We start from the raw sequence: 16,977 nt of genomic DNA on the forward strand, positions 1-16,977 counted from the left end.
AATGACAAAACCTTTCATGAGCAAATGGAGTGAAGCTATAATGGTGGATTATATGGCAGAGATACTTGGGGGCCCTCTCCTGCCCTGCTCAGAGTGCCTCAAGGCAGATGAGCACAAAGTGGGGAGTCAGGCCCCCAGATTTCACAGCCAACAGCTGGGCAATCTCTAAAGTCCAGTTCAGCTCTCCCCGATTCCCAAACAAAGTGTATCAGCTGTCCAGCTCTCTCCTCTTCCCCAGCCTAGCCCCCACAAGAAGGTCTCATTTTGTCTTTGTCTAGGCAGCCACAGCCAGAAGTGAGTTCAGGAGCATATGGCTCTCCAGAGCAGTGGTTCCCACCCAGGGCCCGGAGTGGCCCAGTCTGAAGCTCCTGGAGGTTCCCTGGCATTTTAGTTAGGTGTTACTAGGTCCAAAACCTCAGGTGCCCAGAAGAGCTGGCATGCTGGCACTCTGGGCTTCAGACCCCACAGTAAAGGCCAGAATGTTCATGGATGAAGCGGGAGACTGCACAGAGCGAAGGGGATCCGTGAGCCAATCAATGACACCTTCCTTACCAAGCATCCTATAAGTGCAGAGCACATGCTTGGGCCCCAGGGAGAGGAACGTCCTGTGCCCCAGGTCACTGTCTCCTACCCCCAGCACCCCAACAGCTCCGATCGGGTCAGGTTTGGGCTGCTTCAGGGGAGCCAATCCAGAGGCTAGCCTTGGGAGGACCCCCGAAAACAGAGAGTGCTTCAGATTGTGCCTTCACTTAGGAAGATCGCCTATGTGGGGGATGTCTGAGCTTGCCCATCAGGGGACTCCAGCCTACTGAGGCAGCTCTATCACTCTTCTTAGGGGTGCCGTGAACTGCTGGGGAGGGTTTCTTGAGTCCAGACCTCCCAGAGAAGGAGCTGATGGTGTGATAGGGCTGTTCCTCCTGCAGCACCCCCTTCTGGGGGCAGGAGGAGGCCCTGAAGACCCAAGCCATCAGTGACCTAAAGGTGCCCACACTGGCCAGCAATGACAAGCCTGGGACATTCAGAATGTGACAGCATCCAGATGTGGCAACTGAAGGACACCCTCGCACCCCCACCTGCTCAGCTTTACCAGGGGCACACTTTAAAGTACCAGTATGCTCTCTCAGATGGAAACCACACCTACCCACTCAGTTCCTGAACAGAGCATAGCCTGGGCGGGGGGTGGAGAAGGCAGTAGAGAAGGCTTCTGGGTTATCCTAGAGTGGGGGTGGGGTGGGAAAGGGCACTAGGCCTCCAGCCAGAACTGCTCTATTCTCTGGGAGCAGGGAGCCCAGCCACTCGCCTCCAGGACCCCTAAGTGCAGCCCCTCCATTCCGATGGTCTCCATTGATCTCCTGAGATTTTGCCAGCTGGTCAGTTCTCTATCTCATTTCTTCTTGTGGCTCCAATCCCCTCGTCTTCAGGCCATCCATCATCTGTCCCCTAGTCTGGATCAGCAGGAAGGGGCAGCCTCTTAAAGGAGCCAGGCCCAAGCCTCAGTGTCCCGTCAGCCTTCCCACAGGTGCCAAAGACTCCCTCTGCCCTGGCACCTTTACGCTAGGTCTGGCTGTTTGTGCTGCCTCCACCAAGCTTCAGAGGAAGCCGGCTGGCCACGCCAAGGACAGGGGTAGCTCCCACCTCCCCGCCATGGGGCCATCCTGTGTGCCATTCACACTGTTCTCAGTCCCGTGCCTCTCAGAAGCTCAGTGGCCCCTGAGACAGGAGCTGATAGGAGTTCAGGCACCTGTTTGCCACAGGGGCGTCGAAGATGATGATGACTCATGATGGAATGGAGGCGCACAATTTCCACTCGCTTTCCCAGCTAATTCTCCTCCCATTCTGCCACCCTGCCTCTCAGAAGTTCTCTCATCACAAAGGGCGCCTGGTGCCACCCACCATGCAGGGTGCATGCTGGGAAGGGCTTGGCTGAGTCCCACGTGGCCCCTTAGGAGCCTCGTGACCTTGAGCGAGTCATCAAGTCTCAAGTCTGAACTTCAGTGTCCCCATCTATAAAATACAAGAACAGTCACTGTTTCGAAAGAACAGAGGAGAGTACGGAATGCTCTGGATTCTAGGAAGCCCTGTGTCCAGGAGAGGGGCTCTCATCCCCCACACTGCTCCAGCCGGCACCCACACCCAAGTGCTCGAGATGACATGATACAGTGTGACGAAGCAGCCCCGGGGGCTGACTGTGACTTCCACAACCCAAAGCTGCTGTCTCCCCCTCATGACTCCCTTTGTGAAAAGAACAAAGAGGACCAGGTGTATGGCTGAGAGGAGAAGCTTGGAAGAAAGCTCCATGGAGCAGAGAAGGGTTCGAGTCAGGGGTGAGTTAAACTTGGAGACAGGCATTCCTGGGAGCTGAAAGAGGGTGAGCCCAGCTGGGAGCATGGGAGAGAGGAGGTGGCTGCACTGAGGGAGAGCTCTAAGGCCACCTGCCAAGGAAGGTGATGAAGGATTTTACAGCCCTTTGCAGGCCCCTGCTAATGAAGGACCCCAGTCCATGATAAGTGCCCCTCAGATGTTTATGGCTAACCCAGGTACTGGCTGTCTTGTCTTCTAGCACTGATGCAACCTCCACTGAGACCACCATGCCTATGTCTTCTGCTCCTGCACTTCTGTGTCCACTGGGCACCAGAAACTCCTAAGGGATCTGCTGACAGTGCTCGGCATCCTGTGGCAAAGCAAGGAAACTCTCACTTTCCCTTTTCTGTCTCAACCCCAACTATAGGAAATGCCCAGATATGCAGCCAGTACTCCAAGTGAAAGAGGGGTGCTGAGAGACAAAACCAAGAGATAGACACCCAAGCACAGCTCCACTGTGCTTTGTGAGAATGGCACCCCTGGACTTGTGCAGTGCACAGCCTGTGGCACTGTATGGTGGCCACATAGATGCTGTACAGTCCTCAAAGCACTCCATCTCTCTGACAACTTGTGTGCTCTATTCCTTGACCAAGCTTGTCATGCTCAAGCGTTGTTCATTGCCCAACATGTACAACCATACACAGAGATGTTGCAATGCCATCTCCTTCCTTTATGGTGAGGTCTCTTCCAAGAAAGCTCCTCTGTCTCTCATGCTAGAGGACCCACCCTACCAGTTCTCTAGACACATCTGAACCCCAGCTGTGGGCCCACTGTACGTTTAAATTAAGATTTTGAATTCATATTTCCCATACTCCCTCTTGTTGAAGTCATTCCTGCTGCCTTGCTGTCCCTGGCAATTGCCCTAAAACAAAGGACTATAGAGTTAATGGGAACCTTAAAGGTCTTCTAATCCAGCTCCGTCACTTTGCAGACAAAAAAAAAAAAAAAAAATCAGGGCTCAGAGAGGGGGAGGGGCTTGTCTAGCATCTCATTGCCAGTTAGTGGCAGAGCAGGGATCCAGACTCCTAGTTCAGTGCTCTGTCTGGTATCCCATATTGTCCCCATCATGGACATACAAGGTTAAGAGCACAGAGTTGCTGAACAAGCAGAGATGCCCCAAACCCAGAGCCCTCTGTACTGCTGCCCCCCTCATTGCCTTCACCATCAAAGGAATCAAAGACTTTTTTTTTAAGATTTTATTTATTTATTCATGAGAGACAGAGAGAGAGAGAGACAGAGAGAGAGGCAGAGGGAGAAGCAGGCTCCCAAGGAGCAGGGAGCCTGATGCGGGACTCGATCCCAGGACCCTGGAACCATGACCCGAGCCAAAGGCAGACACCCAACCATCTGAACCACCCAGGCACCCAAGACTTTTTTTTTTAAGGAGGCAGCTCTGTTTTGTCTACTGGGAAGCAGGACCCTGTGCTGAGCCAGCCAAGCCAAAAGGCAGGAGCAGGAAAGCACAGGTTGGCTATCAGGGTCTGACAAAGCCTGAAGGTCTAAATGCCTGTAGGGCAGTAGGTGGCCCAGTCCCTGCCTTAGGTTCAGGCTGGTCTTGGCTGCTCAGTTCTGCCCATCTGGTAATGCAGGGCCCCAGACACTGGATGCCTGGCTCTGAAGGCCAGTTCTTACTGCCTTCAGGCTCCTCTCCAGCCTCCCAGGTCCACGAAAGCCTGCTGGGTGCTCTGTGCCCCTGGTCTATGCCTAGCCAGGCCCAGACGAGCCCACCCTGGCAAGTCATGCTCACCTGACTCCCACCCCCAGACCCAGCCAACTTCCCACTCCATCTCAGCCAGCAGTTCTTGAGAACCAGGATCTTCCTCACTGGTTCTCAGGCATAACCCCAGGTTTGAACAAACCAGCCTCCCGGGCACCTGGCAGCACTGGATCCAGGCTTTGGTGACCACTGTGCTGTTCACAAACTGTAACTTCTTGAGGCTTCTCCTTCCTTTGTGACCAGGCAACGTGGTCTTATCGCAACTGCTCTCCCCCAGCTCCCCTAGGGATCCCCCCTCCCCATCTTGCTGGAACCTCCGGCCCCTTGCCCAGTCGCCATCTCAGTTTGTTCCTTCTTATGCCCACATCTTCCCGTCCAGCCAGGTCCAACCATCTGCCTCTCCCCCCTCCCTCTCCTCCCCACCAATCCTTCAGCTGCCCTTGCCCCATACACGTTCATGGAGCAAGTTGTTGGATTGTTCCTGTCTGCAGGGGGAAGTGGGAACCTGGGAGCCCAGAACTGGCCCCTACCCTGCTGTGAAAAGCTGCTGCTGGGGGTTAGGGTCAAGGATAACACAGGCAAGGAAGGGGGAGTAGTTATTGGAGGAAAATAGAAAGAGAATAGGACCGCATAGCATTCCTTTCTGTATGGGTCAGTGAGGTAACCAGCAAAAAATGAACAGCCTCGGTCTAAGCTGCCCTTAATTAACCTGGGCCTCTGGCTCATACCCCTGGGCATTTGCTCAGGGACTTGCAGGGGTGACATTGCGGGAGCGAAGACAGCTTTGCTCAGAGATCACCGTTGCTAGGAGAATCAGGAATCCCCACCCCTTGGTCCCTCCACCATGCACCTAAAAGACTGAAAATGATCTCCCTGTGAGCATCGCAAGACTCAGCATCGTGATGTGTTCCTTTGCATTAAGCACAACTGTAAACAATTTCTAATAAAATGTAAATACATCTGAGAGAGATTAAAAATTAACTCGGCCTCAGTTTCCTTAAGTGGAAGATAAGGACTCAGGCGAGAGGGTTGCTAAGGCCCCTTCGGGCTCCGTTGTTCTGCTCCTTGAAAGGTCACAGGAGAGGGGTTTCTCAGCTCCCGGGGCACCCAGAGGGCCCCGCTCTGGAGGAGTGGGGGCTGAGATGCCCAGTTGGGCACAGGAAGACAGGTGGGCACCAACAGGGGAAGCCTGCCAGTCCGCCATTCTAGGCAGAGGTTGGCCTGCAAAGAAGCTGGCTCTTCATCTGGGGGGGCAGTCCCCACCAATCCCTTCTTCTAGACCCCAGTTGGCCGCTCTCCCGCTCAGCCCCTCCTCCCTGCCTCCCCCAGTCAGCTGGCAGACCGTGCCTCTCACTGGGCTTCACTTTGCATTTTTAAAGGCTGGTGCTGGGATTCCTGGAGTCAGTTGGGGGAATGTTTCTGGATGGGGAGTCCCACAGTTCCACAAACCATGACACATCGGGGACCCCCTGAGGTCCCCCCCAAGCCAAGTGGGCTTCCTTTGTTCTTTCCATCAGGAAATAGTTATCTGTGCCTCCCCTGCACCAGGCACTGCGGTCGCTCGCTCGGTGCTGTGGGTACAACAATAAGCTGGGAAAGAATGAATCCGCCCTCAGGACATCTGCAGTTCAGTGGGAGAGATGGCCAAGTCCTTCAGAGATCTCTGTGTCCCTTCTGCCCCCTTCTCCTCGGCCTCCCCCTCCCACCACCCCTCTGCTGGCTGCAGGGCAGCGGCTCCAGAGCCGCGTTTTGATCCTGCCAGGTGGCAGGCCACTCCAGCCCGCCTGCCCACCAGTGCCCCTACCTGGCAAGGAGCCTGCGCCTGCCCTGGGGTCCCAGCTGCCAGGCCACGAGTGGGTGCAGAGGCTCGGATGAAAGGGGGAGACCTCCCCTGTGGCTTCTGCTCTCTGGTTGTGCCTCAAGCCAGTGGCCTGGTAGTCTATGAAGCAGCCTACTTCTAAGCTCTCCCGCTTCTGGGCATAAAAGCGCCAGTCAGGGCTGCTGTGCCCGAGTGGGCAGAGTCCCCTCAGGAGAAGCCTTGTAGCCAGTGCTGAAAGGCCTTTGATGTGGCCCCCTCCTCTCTCCTTGACTGTATTCTTCCTTTCTGTCAAAGTCCTACCTCTCCTTCCCAACAGGTCCTCCCGCTTCCACAAAGCCCAAGTTCAGCCCCCAAAGGTAGGGGGCTCTGCTTCTCTACGCTTCCACGCTCTTGCTTATGAAATGGGGGCATCTCACCCTGCCTGCCTCAGCACACGGTTGGAAGTACAGTGAGACTGTGGGTAAGACAGGAGCTATGTATGTGCCCGGCGCTGCTCTAGGAGCTCTGTGCTTATTCCCTCACTTAGTCTTCCCAACCAACCTCTGAGGGACATATTAGAGTATCTCCATTTTACAGATGTGCACACAGATGCTCAGAGCAGATGCACAAAGACACACAGCAAACGAGTAGCAGAGGCAAAATTTAAATGCAGGTCTGTGTGCCTCGCCGACTACCCCAAACTGCCCCCAAAGCCGCTTATAAATAAGGAAATGCTGTACAGACTCAAGAGCATTATTATCATCCCAACTGCCATGGTCCCTTCAGGCACACCTTCACGTCACTCCCCCCAGCTCTGTCTGAAAGCAGAAGGCTGACCCCATCCCCGGATACAGGTCCTGGAATTACTTAACCCCAGCTCTGGGATTCCAGCTCCCCACAAGATCCTTCTGAACTTGGTGCTCCCCCACCCACAACCCCTCCTGAACTCACCAGCTACCTCTGTCTGGCCCTGGGATCCGGGAGCTGGTGTCAAGAAGAGGTCTGCAGACGTGAGAGAAAGAGGCCAGGAAGAGAGGGGCAAGCCTGGCCAGGGCCGGGAGATGGTTGGGCGCTGCTCCTTGCTGGCTGGCATTGGACCGGCCTGGGAGTGGAGGATCAGAGCAGGGCAGTGATGTGCAGCTGCTGGCCAGGGGAAGCCAGCCTGATGTCTAATCAGATCAGATGCCCCTGCCCTCAACCCCCGCCCTCGCCCATTCCTCTACCTCCCTCTGTCACTCACTGACCTCCCCCCTTGCTTCCCAGCCCTGCCCTCCCTGAGGTCTCCAGCTGCCCCAGCTGATTTTATAAATGGCCCTTGCAGGAGGTGGGCACCTTGGCTAATTGAATCAGTGCCTAGGAGGCAGGAGGCTGGTTAGCATCACAGCTGAAAGGTGGTGGCAGCAACAGCTTGAGTGTGACCATTAGGGAGGAGTCTAAGTGAGCAGAGAGGCCCAGGCAATCTGGACCTCCATATATTCCGAGGTGTCAAGGTGGGAACTCACCAGGGGGGCCCTGGATGCCCCCACCATGAGCCCAGAGCAGACTCACAGGGTAGACCACAGGCCAAAACACACATGCACACACATACCACTCATGCTCTCGGCAAAAAGAAAATATAAGGAGGGCAAGAGAGAGAGCAGAAACAGGAAGAATGATATAGTGTGCTTGCTCGTGTACCTGTGCACCTACGTGACTCTGTACACATCTCTGCTGGGCACCACTCATGAGGCCATTCTTCCCTGCCCCAGTGTCACCTCTGCATAATGATCAGCCAGTAAAAGCAGTTTCTAAGTGTCCCGGTCACAGCAGAGCATCTCATGGCATCAACAGCTGCCAGGGAGCAGACCCCAGTGCCACAAGGACCTTTCCTGGAGACCTGTCACTTGGTCCCCTGGAGACCAGTCTGTTCCCTTACCTATGAATTTGCCTCTGACAGCCAGGCTGGCACAGAAGCACTTCAAGGAAGGCTTTACCTCTGTGTTTCTGTTTGAGATGGATCCCTAAGGCTCACCCGGCCATTACTCCATTCAGTCAGCATCCCCGGCACAGCCACTCTGCGTGTGGGCTGCACGAGGGCAGGGGATGGGTCTGTGTGTCTCCCCCAGCTCCCCCGCTCTGGGCGGGTGGGGATGCGGCAGGGACTAAGGGGTGGTGCCCACGACCTCGGCGACAGTGTGGTTGTGGCTGGCTGCCCTGGCACTCTCTGTAGGATGACCCACCCACCTGGTCACATCTCCGGACGGAGATGGGGGACACGTCCGGACGGAGGGGGACACCGATGGCATGGTCATTGTCCTTAACAGCTGCCTCAAGGACTTTCATTACCCCACCCAACTTCCCCAAATGCTCCACTTCCCCTGCCCTCCCGCCCTCACACCACCTTTCCCTAGGGCCCCATCTACCACTTCCCTTTAGAGCAAAGAACAGAAGAACTCCGAAGTCCCTGGATCTCCAAGGAGAGGAAAGTGGGGAGGAGGGGGCCATTTTCAGCTTAGGGGCCCCCACCGCTAGGAGGCAGGGTCCGCAGGGCTCCAAGTGGGATTTGAGCATCCGAAGGAGCAGGCGCCCACACGCCAATTCCTTGGGTTATCTTCCATTCTTGAGCAAACACGGAAGTTCCCTGTCAGGACCAAGCCCCCACATCTGGCTGCCGCTAAGCCCCCAGTGGTCTTTTCTACAGGCTAAGACTGCCCTCTGCCGGGGTGAGCCGAGACGTCCACCTCAAATGCCGCCTGAGGAAATCAGAACTGTGGCATCCCGGCTTAGGGGTCCCCCAGCTCCTGTCCCGGCCTGGGGAGGGGAATGACGGAAGCCCTTAGAGGCCTCGGCCTTCCTGCTTCCGCTGTATTCTGAGACTGGGACTGGACGGTGGCAACAGGGACAGCCCTTTGGCCCAGACAAAAAAGGCAGGGCTCTGTCTCTGGCCTGCTCACCCGTTGCCTCAACTTCCCTTGACAAGGGGCAAAGGCCTGGTTTGAGATAAAACATCGATCACAACACACCCACACCGGAGAGGCTCTGTCTCACTTCCCTCCTGAGCTCTGGCGCCCTTTTCCAGCTGCTTTTAGGACTCTCCTGGGCTGGCTACAATAAAGCCATCTTAACCTCTACATGTCAGAAACCAAGCTCACCTTCTTCACCAAACCTGAATCTTTACAGAAACTCCATTTCTCGGCGTTCCATGCCCAATATGACTCCAAGATCTGCAGGCCCAATCTCGACATCTTTTGAGTCCATTCTTTTCTGAATTTCTCCTTCCAAGGCAGCCTCAAATCATTCCTAACCCCAGTCCCATTTTCCACAGCGCTGGTGGGGTTCTTGCCCTAATGCACGGCTCTTCTGGGATTCTGCTCAAAAGCCTCGTCGTGCCTCCTTCCTCTCGAATCCCTCCTTCCACAACATGGTTGGAAGCTGCCTTCCCAACAAGATGGCTGCATGTTCCCTCCACTCTGAACATGGAACTCCTGCCTGAGCACCTACATACCCCCACGCATCCTCACTTTTCTGCCCATGATGCTCTCTTCACACACTCCTTTAGTCTTCATCAAATTCCTTCCCACCCTTGGAGATCCACCTTCCAGATGAAGTCTTTCTTCATATGTCCCATGATAAACAGCTGCCTCCTCTGGCCCCCAGGACCCCGATTCCCCTCTTGTGGCACTAATGCCCCCCTCTTGTAATAGACACCTGTGTCCTTGTCTCAGGCCCCTCTGGGCTGTCAGCATCTTGAGGCCAGGGCCGTCTAGAGCCTGACAATGCTCCATAATATTGGCTGAATTGGTTGGTAGCAGAAGTGTACTGACATGACATGGCATAATACTGACATGGACTGAAAGCAGGTTTTGATGAGAGGGAAGGGTACAGGACATAGAGGCTGACCTGTAGGGAAGTGGGATACTGAGGGCCTATGGAGAATGACAAAGCAGGAAGGGGTCTCAGAGCCTACATGGTGGACAAAGAAGGCAAGCCTTAGGAAGGCAAGGGATCAATCCGGGGCCACACAGCTCCTTAGTCCCACTTCTAGTGCATAAGAGGCTCAGTGATTGCCAACTTTTTCCCACCCTCCAGTACAGCTCTTCGCATATATGCCCTGCTTCCCCACTATTTTCCTGGGGTTGACCCTCAGCTAGCAAAAGGTTAGAGATGCTTGAACAACCTTCCCAAGCTGTCCTGACTTTCACAGACCTGCTACTCTGTGGACGAATGCTTGGGACCCAGCCTAGGCTCAGAGCAGATCTTGCTGCTGAGACAGGAAGTATCAATGGTGGCCAGTTTAAGCATTCTTCCCCAGGAGGGCTGTGGCTGTCCCATCCCATCCCCGCCCCACAGCACCGATGCCACACAAAAATATTCCAGAAATGTTTAATGCCACAGAGAAACCCAAAACCTACAGAAAGCGACAGCCATCCTCCCGGGTGCCTGGAGCCAGGGCTATCCCCAGCAGGCAGGAGGCCTGCACAAGCCAAGGAACCAGGGCAATTTGCTGACATCCTTTTGGCCTCTCCCCTAAATGCCCAAGGTTCCTTTAGGCCGGGGAAAGAAAGAAGAGGAAGTGGGAAGGGGTAGGAGGAGGGTGTGTCGCTTTCAGGCACTCTTCCTGCATTAGGATGGTGACTCACGCAGCAGGCCCTGGGCGGGACAATTCCTCAGACCAGACTAAGGTAGGCCAAGCCCAGGGTTCCGGAAGAAGCAGAGGGAAATTCCTGGAATGCAGCACCCGGGAGGAGTAACCAGCAGAAACTAGATGGAAGGCCTGCTGCCATCCTCCGGCTCCTTCTCACGGGCCTCTGACGCCACCCCCAGGGGGGACAGGCAGGCTTCAGCACCCACAGGCTTCAGCACCCCTATTTGATAAGGTCCACGCCTTCTCCACTCCCGTCACTTTGGGCCTTTCTTAAGAATGACATTGTCATACTCAGTTCCCTGTGGCCACCCAGAGGCAGAGAAGTCCTGCCCTGCTGGGTAGACATGCTGGAGGCTGCCAGGGTCCCTGTCAGCTGTGGCCTGCCTCCTCCAGGCCTCACCCTGGGGCTCCTGTGGGCTGTCATATAGGGACAGGACAGCCACTCCCTCAGGCTCATCATATATGTGGTCAGGTCGCGGGGGTGGGTGCTCCTCAATGCTGTCATACAGAGGGTCCGCAGAGGGCTGGGGAGGGACCGCCAGGATGCCCCTCAAGCTCTTCCCCAGGTTACGGGCCACTGCATCAAAGGGCACTGCATACTCCCCCTCTGGGCCCCGTGGCCGGGCGGTGGGCACTGGAGTGGAGGGCGACGGAGGTGGCAGTGAATCGTGGGGCCGGGAGTAGGGGCTTTCTGGCCGGGGCAGCACCGCAGGGACTGTGGCTGGCTGGGTTTGGGGCCCAGGAGGGGTGCTGTTCTTCTGGGCAGAAATGGCTTCTTCCAGGGCCAAGAAGATCTCGTTGCCTTGCCGAGTTTCGAACTCAAAGCTGCCTTCTCCAGAGACGCAGCGCCGGCCTGCCTCGAAGGAAAAGGTTACCTGGGCGGAGGGGAAAGGGAGATTATTAGCCAGGCCCCAGGATGGGGTTGCTTCCCCTGGACCCAGCTCCTAAACACAAACCTGTCACCTCCAGCTTCCCTCCACAGGAACTGGGGGAGTTTCTCCCCAAGCTGGTTCTCCTCCCTCTGGGTTTTTTCCTTAACAAGCAAAGCCCTCACTCTTCTGCCTTCCTTCTCCCTCCCATCCAGCCAAGTACGGAGCTTGGTATATATTCAACCTCAGGAATGCCAGCCACCGTTTACCCCTCTGACCACCTGACCTCTTCCTGTTCTCCCGTCCTTCCAGCTCACCGCACTCTCCCACCCCCACCTCCACCCTCTGGCTCTCTCCCCACTAGCTGCTTCTCTTCTGCTGGCTTTGATCTCTGTCTTTCCTTCCTCCTCCAATTCTCTCCTCCTCTGAGGGCCCCTTGGCCCTCTCGCTGACAATCTCTTCTCTCACAGCTCTCCTTTCTTTCAACCTGCCCTGTGGCGGCCCCTGCTCACCTTGTCCCGCCCAAAGCGCCTCAGAAACCTGTAGGGCCACTCAAACAGCTGGGTGCCCAGCTCAGGGCCACTCCACAGCTCCAGGGCAGTCTCCCCAGCCCGGAGGGTATAGGATCCCCAGAGCCGGCACCTCTCACTGGCTTCTGTGGGTCGCATGGTCACAGCAAACTCCTTGCGGGGGGCTACTGGGGAGGAGAGGGGAGAAAGCAGTTGGTGGGAAACAGCTGGCTTGCCTCAACTCTGCCCTGCCCTAAATGAGTGTGCCAGAGGCCTCCAGAAAAAGCATTAGCCATGTGCCCATGACCCCACAGCCTGTATGTTGAAGGCTGAGCTGCCCTAGGACAGGTCATACTCCCCAAAATGCCACATACCTCCACCCCCTCCCCTAGTCGGCATCATGCCCTAGCCACACACACCCCGACCTTGTGCCCACATCCTTCCTGCCCCTGTTGCCAGAGCCACAGCCTTGTCTTCTCCATCTAATCTTCCCCCCGACGCAGCCACCTCCCCAAGTCCTACTGTCATGGCTGCAGGTGCAGCCGACCCTGCCCTCCCAGCTCTCAGCCTACCCACCCACTGCTGACACCACCCAGTGCCCTCTGTGAGGTGGGGCTTGAATGTCACCCTGTGTCCATCTGCTCCCTCCACACACCCAACCCAGTGGGCTAGACATCACAAAAAGGGATTGCCTTGTCAGCAGAAAGCTCCCTTGCCACAAGACACCTTAAATCCACAGAAGCAAAACCATTCTCTTCTCAGACAGAGAAGGACACAGAGTCCAAGAGCAGCACCTTCGCTGAACCCCCCCAGCCTGGCCCTCTCCCAGCAGCAGGGCCCGGGCAAGAGGGAGTGAGCGCAGGGCAGGCCTGGCTCCCCCACCTCGGGCCTCTCCCGGAAGCGATGCAGAGAGGCTGATAAGGGGGCTGGCCGGGACTGGGGGCAACCACAGGGCAGGAAGACTCAAACGCGGCTGTCGCCCACAGCCCCACCCCACCACAGCCCTGGGGAGGCCAACCCCCGGAGAAGAAGCAGCCCCTCACCTGCAGTCGCGCTGCTATACAGTTCATTCTCCTCCATGCAGGGCCGTCTGCCCTTCCCCCCGGGCCCCAGCAGCTCCTTCCTCTGGCCCTGAGGAAGACGCCAGGGTCTCACCACTGGCCCCCATGCCCAGCCCCACCTCCGGCCCAGGCCTTCCTCCAGAGCACACTCAGCTTGCTGTCCCTGTCCACATGCTGGAATGGGGTCCCCCCCCCGCCCGACACAAGGAACCGCCCCCAGCATCCTGAGCTTGGCTCTTATAACACCTGCCCACAGCAAGTACCGAGTGCCCCCCTCCCACATGCCATGCCCCCTCGCCCTTTCTGCACCCGTGGATGGCTCACAGGGAAGGCCAAGAGGCAGATGGCCTGGATCCAGTCACTGCGCTCTGCAGCGGGGGCTGCCAGCAGGTACAGGCGCTCCTTGGTCTCCAGGAAGAAGGCGCTGGTGTCCCGGGGGCTGCTGGCCTCCGCGCCGGCCTCAGCCACACGTAGGCAGTCACTGAGGCGGATCACCCTCCTGGCAGCCTCTCCCCGGCGTGGCTTCTCTGGGCCCTCCTGGAGCTCCAGCCGGGCCAAGGCGCAGTCTGACTCTCCATACAGCACAGCCCCAAACCGGCGCCATTTCTGAGTCCAGATGCATGGCAGGTGGGGTGCCGAGAGGGAGCCACCGAGAAATGGAGAGATGGTGACCAAAGGGGAGAGGAGGAAGCATGGGAGAGGTAATGGGGCAGCATTCGGGGACAAGGAGAGAGGCAAAGATCACAGGAGACCCAAGGAGTCAGAGAGAATAGCAGGGACCTTAGCAATTAGAAATCGTTGGAGATCTGCCCCCCACAAGCAAGGAGGAGGCAGTGACAGCAGGTGGAATGCCGAAGGCAGAAGGGCACAATGGTGCGCCCATGGAGGCAGACTGCAAGGCAGGCCCAGCCAAGATCCAAGTCAAAGGGCAAAGATCCTATGAGTCCCTGAAGCCCAGAGGAGGGATGAGGGGCGGCACGAGGGCCCTGGCCGGAGACCATGGTTCTCGCTCTGTGTGAGGTCCCACGGAAGCCCCCAGGCCAGGAACTTCAGTCCACCCTCTTGAACCTTCCTGCTTCATCCCTTGACAGGTTGGGTCATGAGAGAGACAGAGAAGTCCTGGTGTGAATCAGCTGAGGGAAAGAGGACTTCCTCATTTAAGGAGGCCAAAGAAGGAAAAGGAGGCTGGCCACGGAGACCCCCGCTCAAGCTTGGCACCAGCCAAAGTCACCCCACCAGAGCAGGAAAGGGAGAAGGAACCTCACTGCAACCCCGAATTATCCCCTCTGCTGCTCCTTCCCTTCCCTTCCCTTCCCTTCCCTTCCCTTCCCTTCCCGAGCATCCCCGTGACAAGTTAACCACAGAGCCAAAGAGGCAAGAAATGGAGTTAGAGCCCTCCTTTACCCCCCTCCCTGTTGGCCAACAGAACAGCCGTCTGCAAACAGCACAGTCTGGGGCCTGGATGGGGAAGCAAGCAGCTGCTGAGGAAAGACCCCTCCCGAGCTTGAGCTCTGGGTCTAACATGGTGGGTGGCACAGTGCCTATCTTCCCACAAGGGTTTTGAAACATTGGGGGGGGGGCCTCCTCCTCCCCAGGGATTTCTAGCAGCCCCCCAGGCCCTCTGCCCAGTCCCAGCACAGTCTTGCTCTTACCTTTCCAAAAGTCTGCTGCTGCAGCAGGTGTAGGAAGCCCTGTTTCACTGCCACTTCTTCCATCCTCCCACCGTGCCGGCGCCCCAGCCCTTCAGCTCTCTCCTTCCACTCCAGCCCTCTTTTTCTCCTCCCTGCTGTGTGTTCCCCCTTCTCTCAAGTTCATTTCCTCTCTGCCTAGAGTTTTCTGCACTGTTCTCGTCTGCTTGATGACGACAAACCGATGGGCCCTGTGGTTTCTTGCTCCGTGTGTGTGTGTGTGTGTGTGTGTGTGTGTGTGTGTGTGTGTGTTTGACGAGAGAGTTTCATGCACAAGCTTCCTGCATTTTCACTGAGTAAGATAATTTCTGAAAAGCTAATTTCCAGTTTTTCGGCCAGCAACAACTCAAGTACAGAAGCTGGCCGAGGAGTCACCGAACAAGGGAATGGCTGACCTAGAGCAACAGAGAGACCCAGAACCAAATTCAACAATAAAACCAATAGCAAAAGGCCCTCATATTCAAGTGGGATGCTCAGCATGACACAGTTGGAAGAGAACTTAAAAATCAACCAGACTAACTCCTTAATTCAAAAATGAGTAGACTGGGGGCGCTTGGGTGGCTCAAGTCGGCTAAGGGTCCAACTCTTGATTTTGGCCCAGGTCATGATCTCAAGGTCTTGAGATGGAGCCCCGTGGTCATGGTCATCGGGCTCCACACTCAACAGGGAGCTTGTCCCTCTTCCCATACCCCTCCCTCTGCTGACTCAAGAGCTCTCTCTCTCTAAAATAAGTAAATAAACCTTTTAAAAAATAAAATAAAATAAAAATGAATAGACTGAGGCTCAGGAAGATCTGAGGGACATGTTCAAGGCCACCAAACCGGAACCCAGGTCTCTTAGCTCAGTAAGAGCTAAGCCACACATACACATGCCCAGCATACAGAACACATCAGACAGAGCTCACCACTTTCACACACAGCTGCAACTGTGTTTCATTCCAAGAGGAGCACTCCCTGCCCCAGACAACTGCACACACACACAGCACCCTCTTGGGATTCTAGAAACATGAACATCCCCACACCGAAACATGCTATGTTCCCAGAGCACATCCAAACCGTTGGAGCTCACCTTCTTTCCAGCCTTTGTGAGCATTATAAAGGCACTAGAGTTTCATCTGTGGATTATCTTTTTAAGTTGCAATAGCAATCTCTTTTTTAAAAAAATCAAAAAAGGCTTCATAGTTGCCAAAACAAAAGTACTCCTTAGTTACTAGAGCTTCCAGGCACACAATGTCACCAGCCATACTATCTATCCCTGGAAAAGGGGAATGCAGGTATGAACCCACCTGTTTGCAACTCTCCTGAGGTCACAGGGCTGGTGGGGACAGGAGAAAAGTACCAGGGCTCCGGATTTTTTAAAAAGATTTTATTTATTTATTTATTTATTTATTTGAGAGAGAGTACACGAGAGAGCATGAGGGGGGAGGCAGAGGGAGAGGCAGGAGCAGACTCCCCACTGAGCAGAGAACCCAGTGCCAGCTGGATCCCAGGACCCAGGGATCATGACCTGAGCTGAAGGCAGACATTTAACTGACTGAGCCACCCAGGTGCCCCAGGGCTCCTGATTTTTAACTCAATGGTCTTTTTATTGTTGGCCCCTAAATGCAATCCCGACTCCATGCAAGAAAATACATTGCTTTGGGGAAATCTAAGGTCCCCAGAAAATATTTAACTTAGAGCCAGATGGTTTAGGGAAGCAATCTGATGGAGGCATGGTGCAGAAATTTTGGGGAACCAGAGAATTAGACAAGCACTCTTGGGGTAACCCCATAATGGGTGCTTATATAACTGGGCCATTTCCTCTACCATAGGGGTTTGTTTGCCTTGGGAAGGAGAGCAGAGCAGTGTACTGCTCAGGCCATCTGCTGTATATGCCGTGTGCTTTACCAAAACAGCTTTAAAAGATGGATGTTATGAGCTCTGGGAGGAAAGGGCTGAGTCACGTAAAGCTCACGGCACTCAGCCCTGCTGCCTGGATTTGAACAGGTTGATCCAGAGATCAAGGGAAAACCAAGGATGCTGGTGTGTGAAAAGCTCCTTGGGAAGTGGTTAGGAGTATGGAAATGGGGAAGGGTCTATTCTGTCTCTTTAGTCCCGAAGGAGAGGCAATGCTACCTGGGAGCTGTTTGGTCTTTGGCCATCAGCATCTCCTTATGGAGTGAGAAGAGGAAAGCTTTTAGGGTCATCCTGGAGGCTGCCAGAACAATGCCTTTCCAACATTAATGTGAAGATCCTGTTAAAAGTGCAGATTCTGATACAGCAGGTCTGGAGTGAGACCAGAGATGCTGATAGTGCTGGCACGTGGGCCAGACCTCAGTTTGAGAAGCAGAAAAATAGAAAATATCCCCCGC

The 16,977-nt window shown here is 55.5% G+C and overlaps 1 protein-coding gene across 3 annotated transcripts; it reads right to left on the bottom strand.

The window, feature by feature from the left end:
* Positions 1 to 10,224: 10,224 nt before the first annotated feature.
* DOK2 (docking protein 2) lies at positions 10,225 to 14,805 on the bottom strand. 3 transcript variants are annotated; one of them, XM_028114337.2, is made up of 5 exons: positions 14,592 to 14,805; positions 13,264 to 13,545; positions 12,922 to 13,009; positions 11,882 to 12,063; positions 10,225 to 11,375 (listed from the first exon to the last, which is right to left on the bottom strand). In XM_028114337.2, exons 1-5 carry the CDS (start codon positions 14,652 to 14,654, stop codon positions 10,755 to 10,757), a joined length of 1,236 nt encoding a protein of 411 aa, XP_027970138.1. In that variant the 5' UTR covers positions 14,655 to 14,805; the 3' UTR covers positions 10,225 to 10,754. The 3 variants fall into 3 exon arrangements, with proteins under 3 accessions (XP_027970138.1, XP_027970137.1, XP_027970139.1); XM_028114336.2 differs by having other exon boundaries at positions 11,882 to 12,066; positions 14,592 to 14,804; XM_028114338.2 differs by lacking the exons at positions 12,922 to 13,009; positions 14,592 to 14,805 and having other exon boundaries at positions 11,882 to 12,066; positions 13,264 to 13,353.
* Positions 14,806 to 16,977: the final 2,172 nt, after the last annotated feature.

This window comes from Eumetopias jubatus, unplaced genomic scaffold, assembly GCF_037043125.1.
Source record: "Eumetopias jubatus isolate StellerSeaLion01/CBP00866 unplaced genomic scaffold, mEumJub1_p1.0 scaffold_2, whole genome shotgun sequence".
NCBI classification, from domain to species: Eukaryota; Metazoa; Chordata; class Mammalia; order Carnivora; family Otariidae; genus Eumetopias; species Eumetopias jubatus.

Coding starts and splice junctions, on each gene's coding strand:
- DOK2 (XM_028114336.2), bottom strand. CDS start 14,654: ATGGAAGAAGTGGCAGTGAAACAGGGCTTCCTACACCTGCTGCAGCAG. Junction 13,546..14,591: donor AGCAGCAGACTTTTGGAAAG/GTAAGAGCAAGA, acceptor ATCTGGACTCAG/AAATGGCGCCGGTTTGGGGC. Junction 12,067..12,921: donor GTATAGCAGCGCGACTGCAG/GTGAGGGGCTGC, acceptor TCTCCTCCCCAG/TAGCCCCCCGCAAGGAGTTT.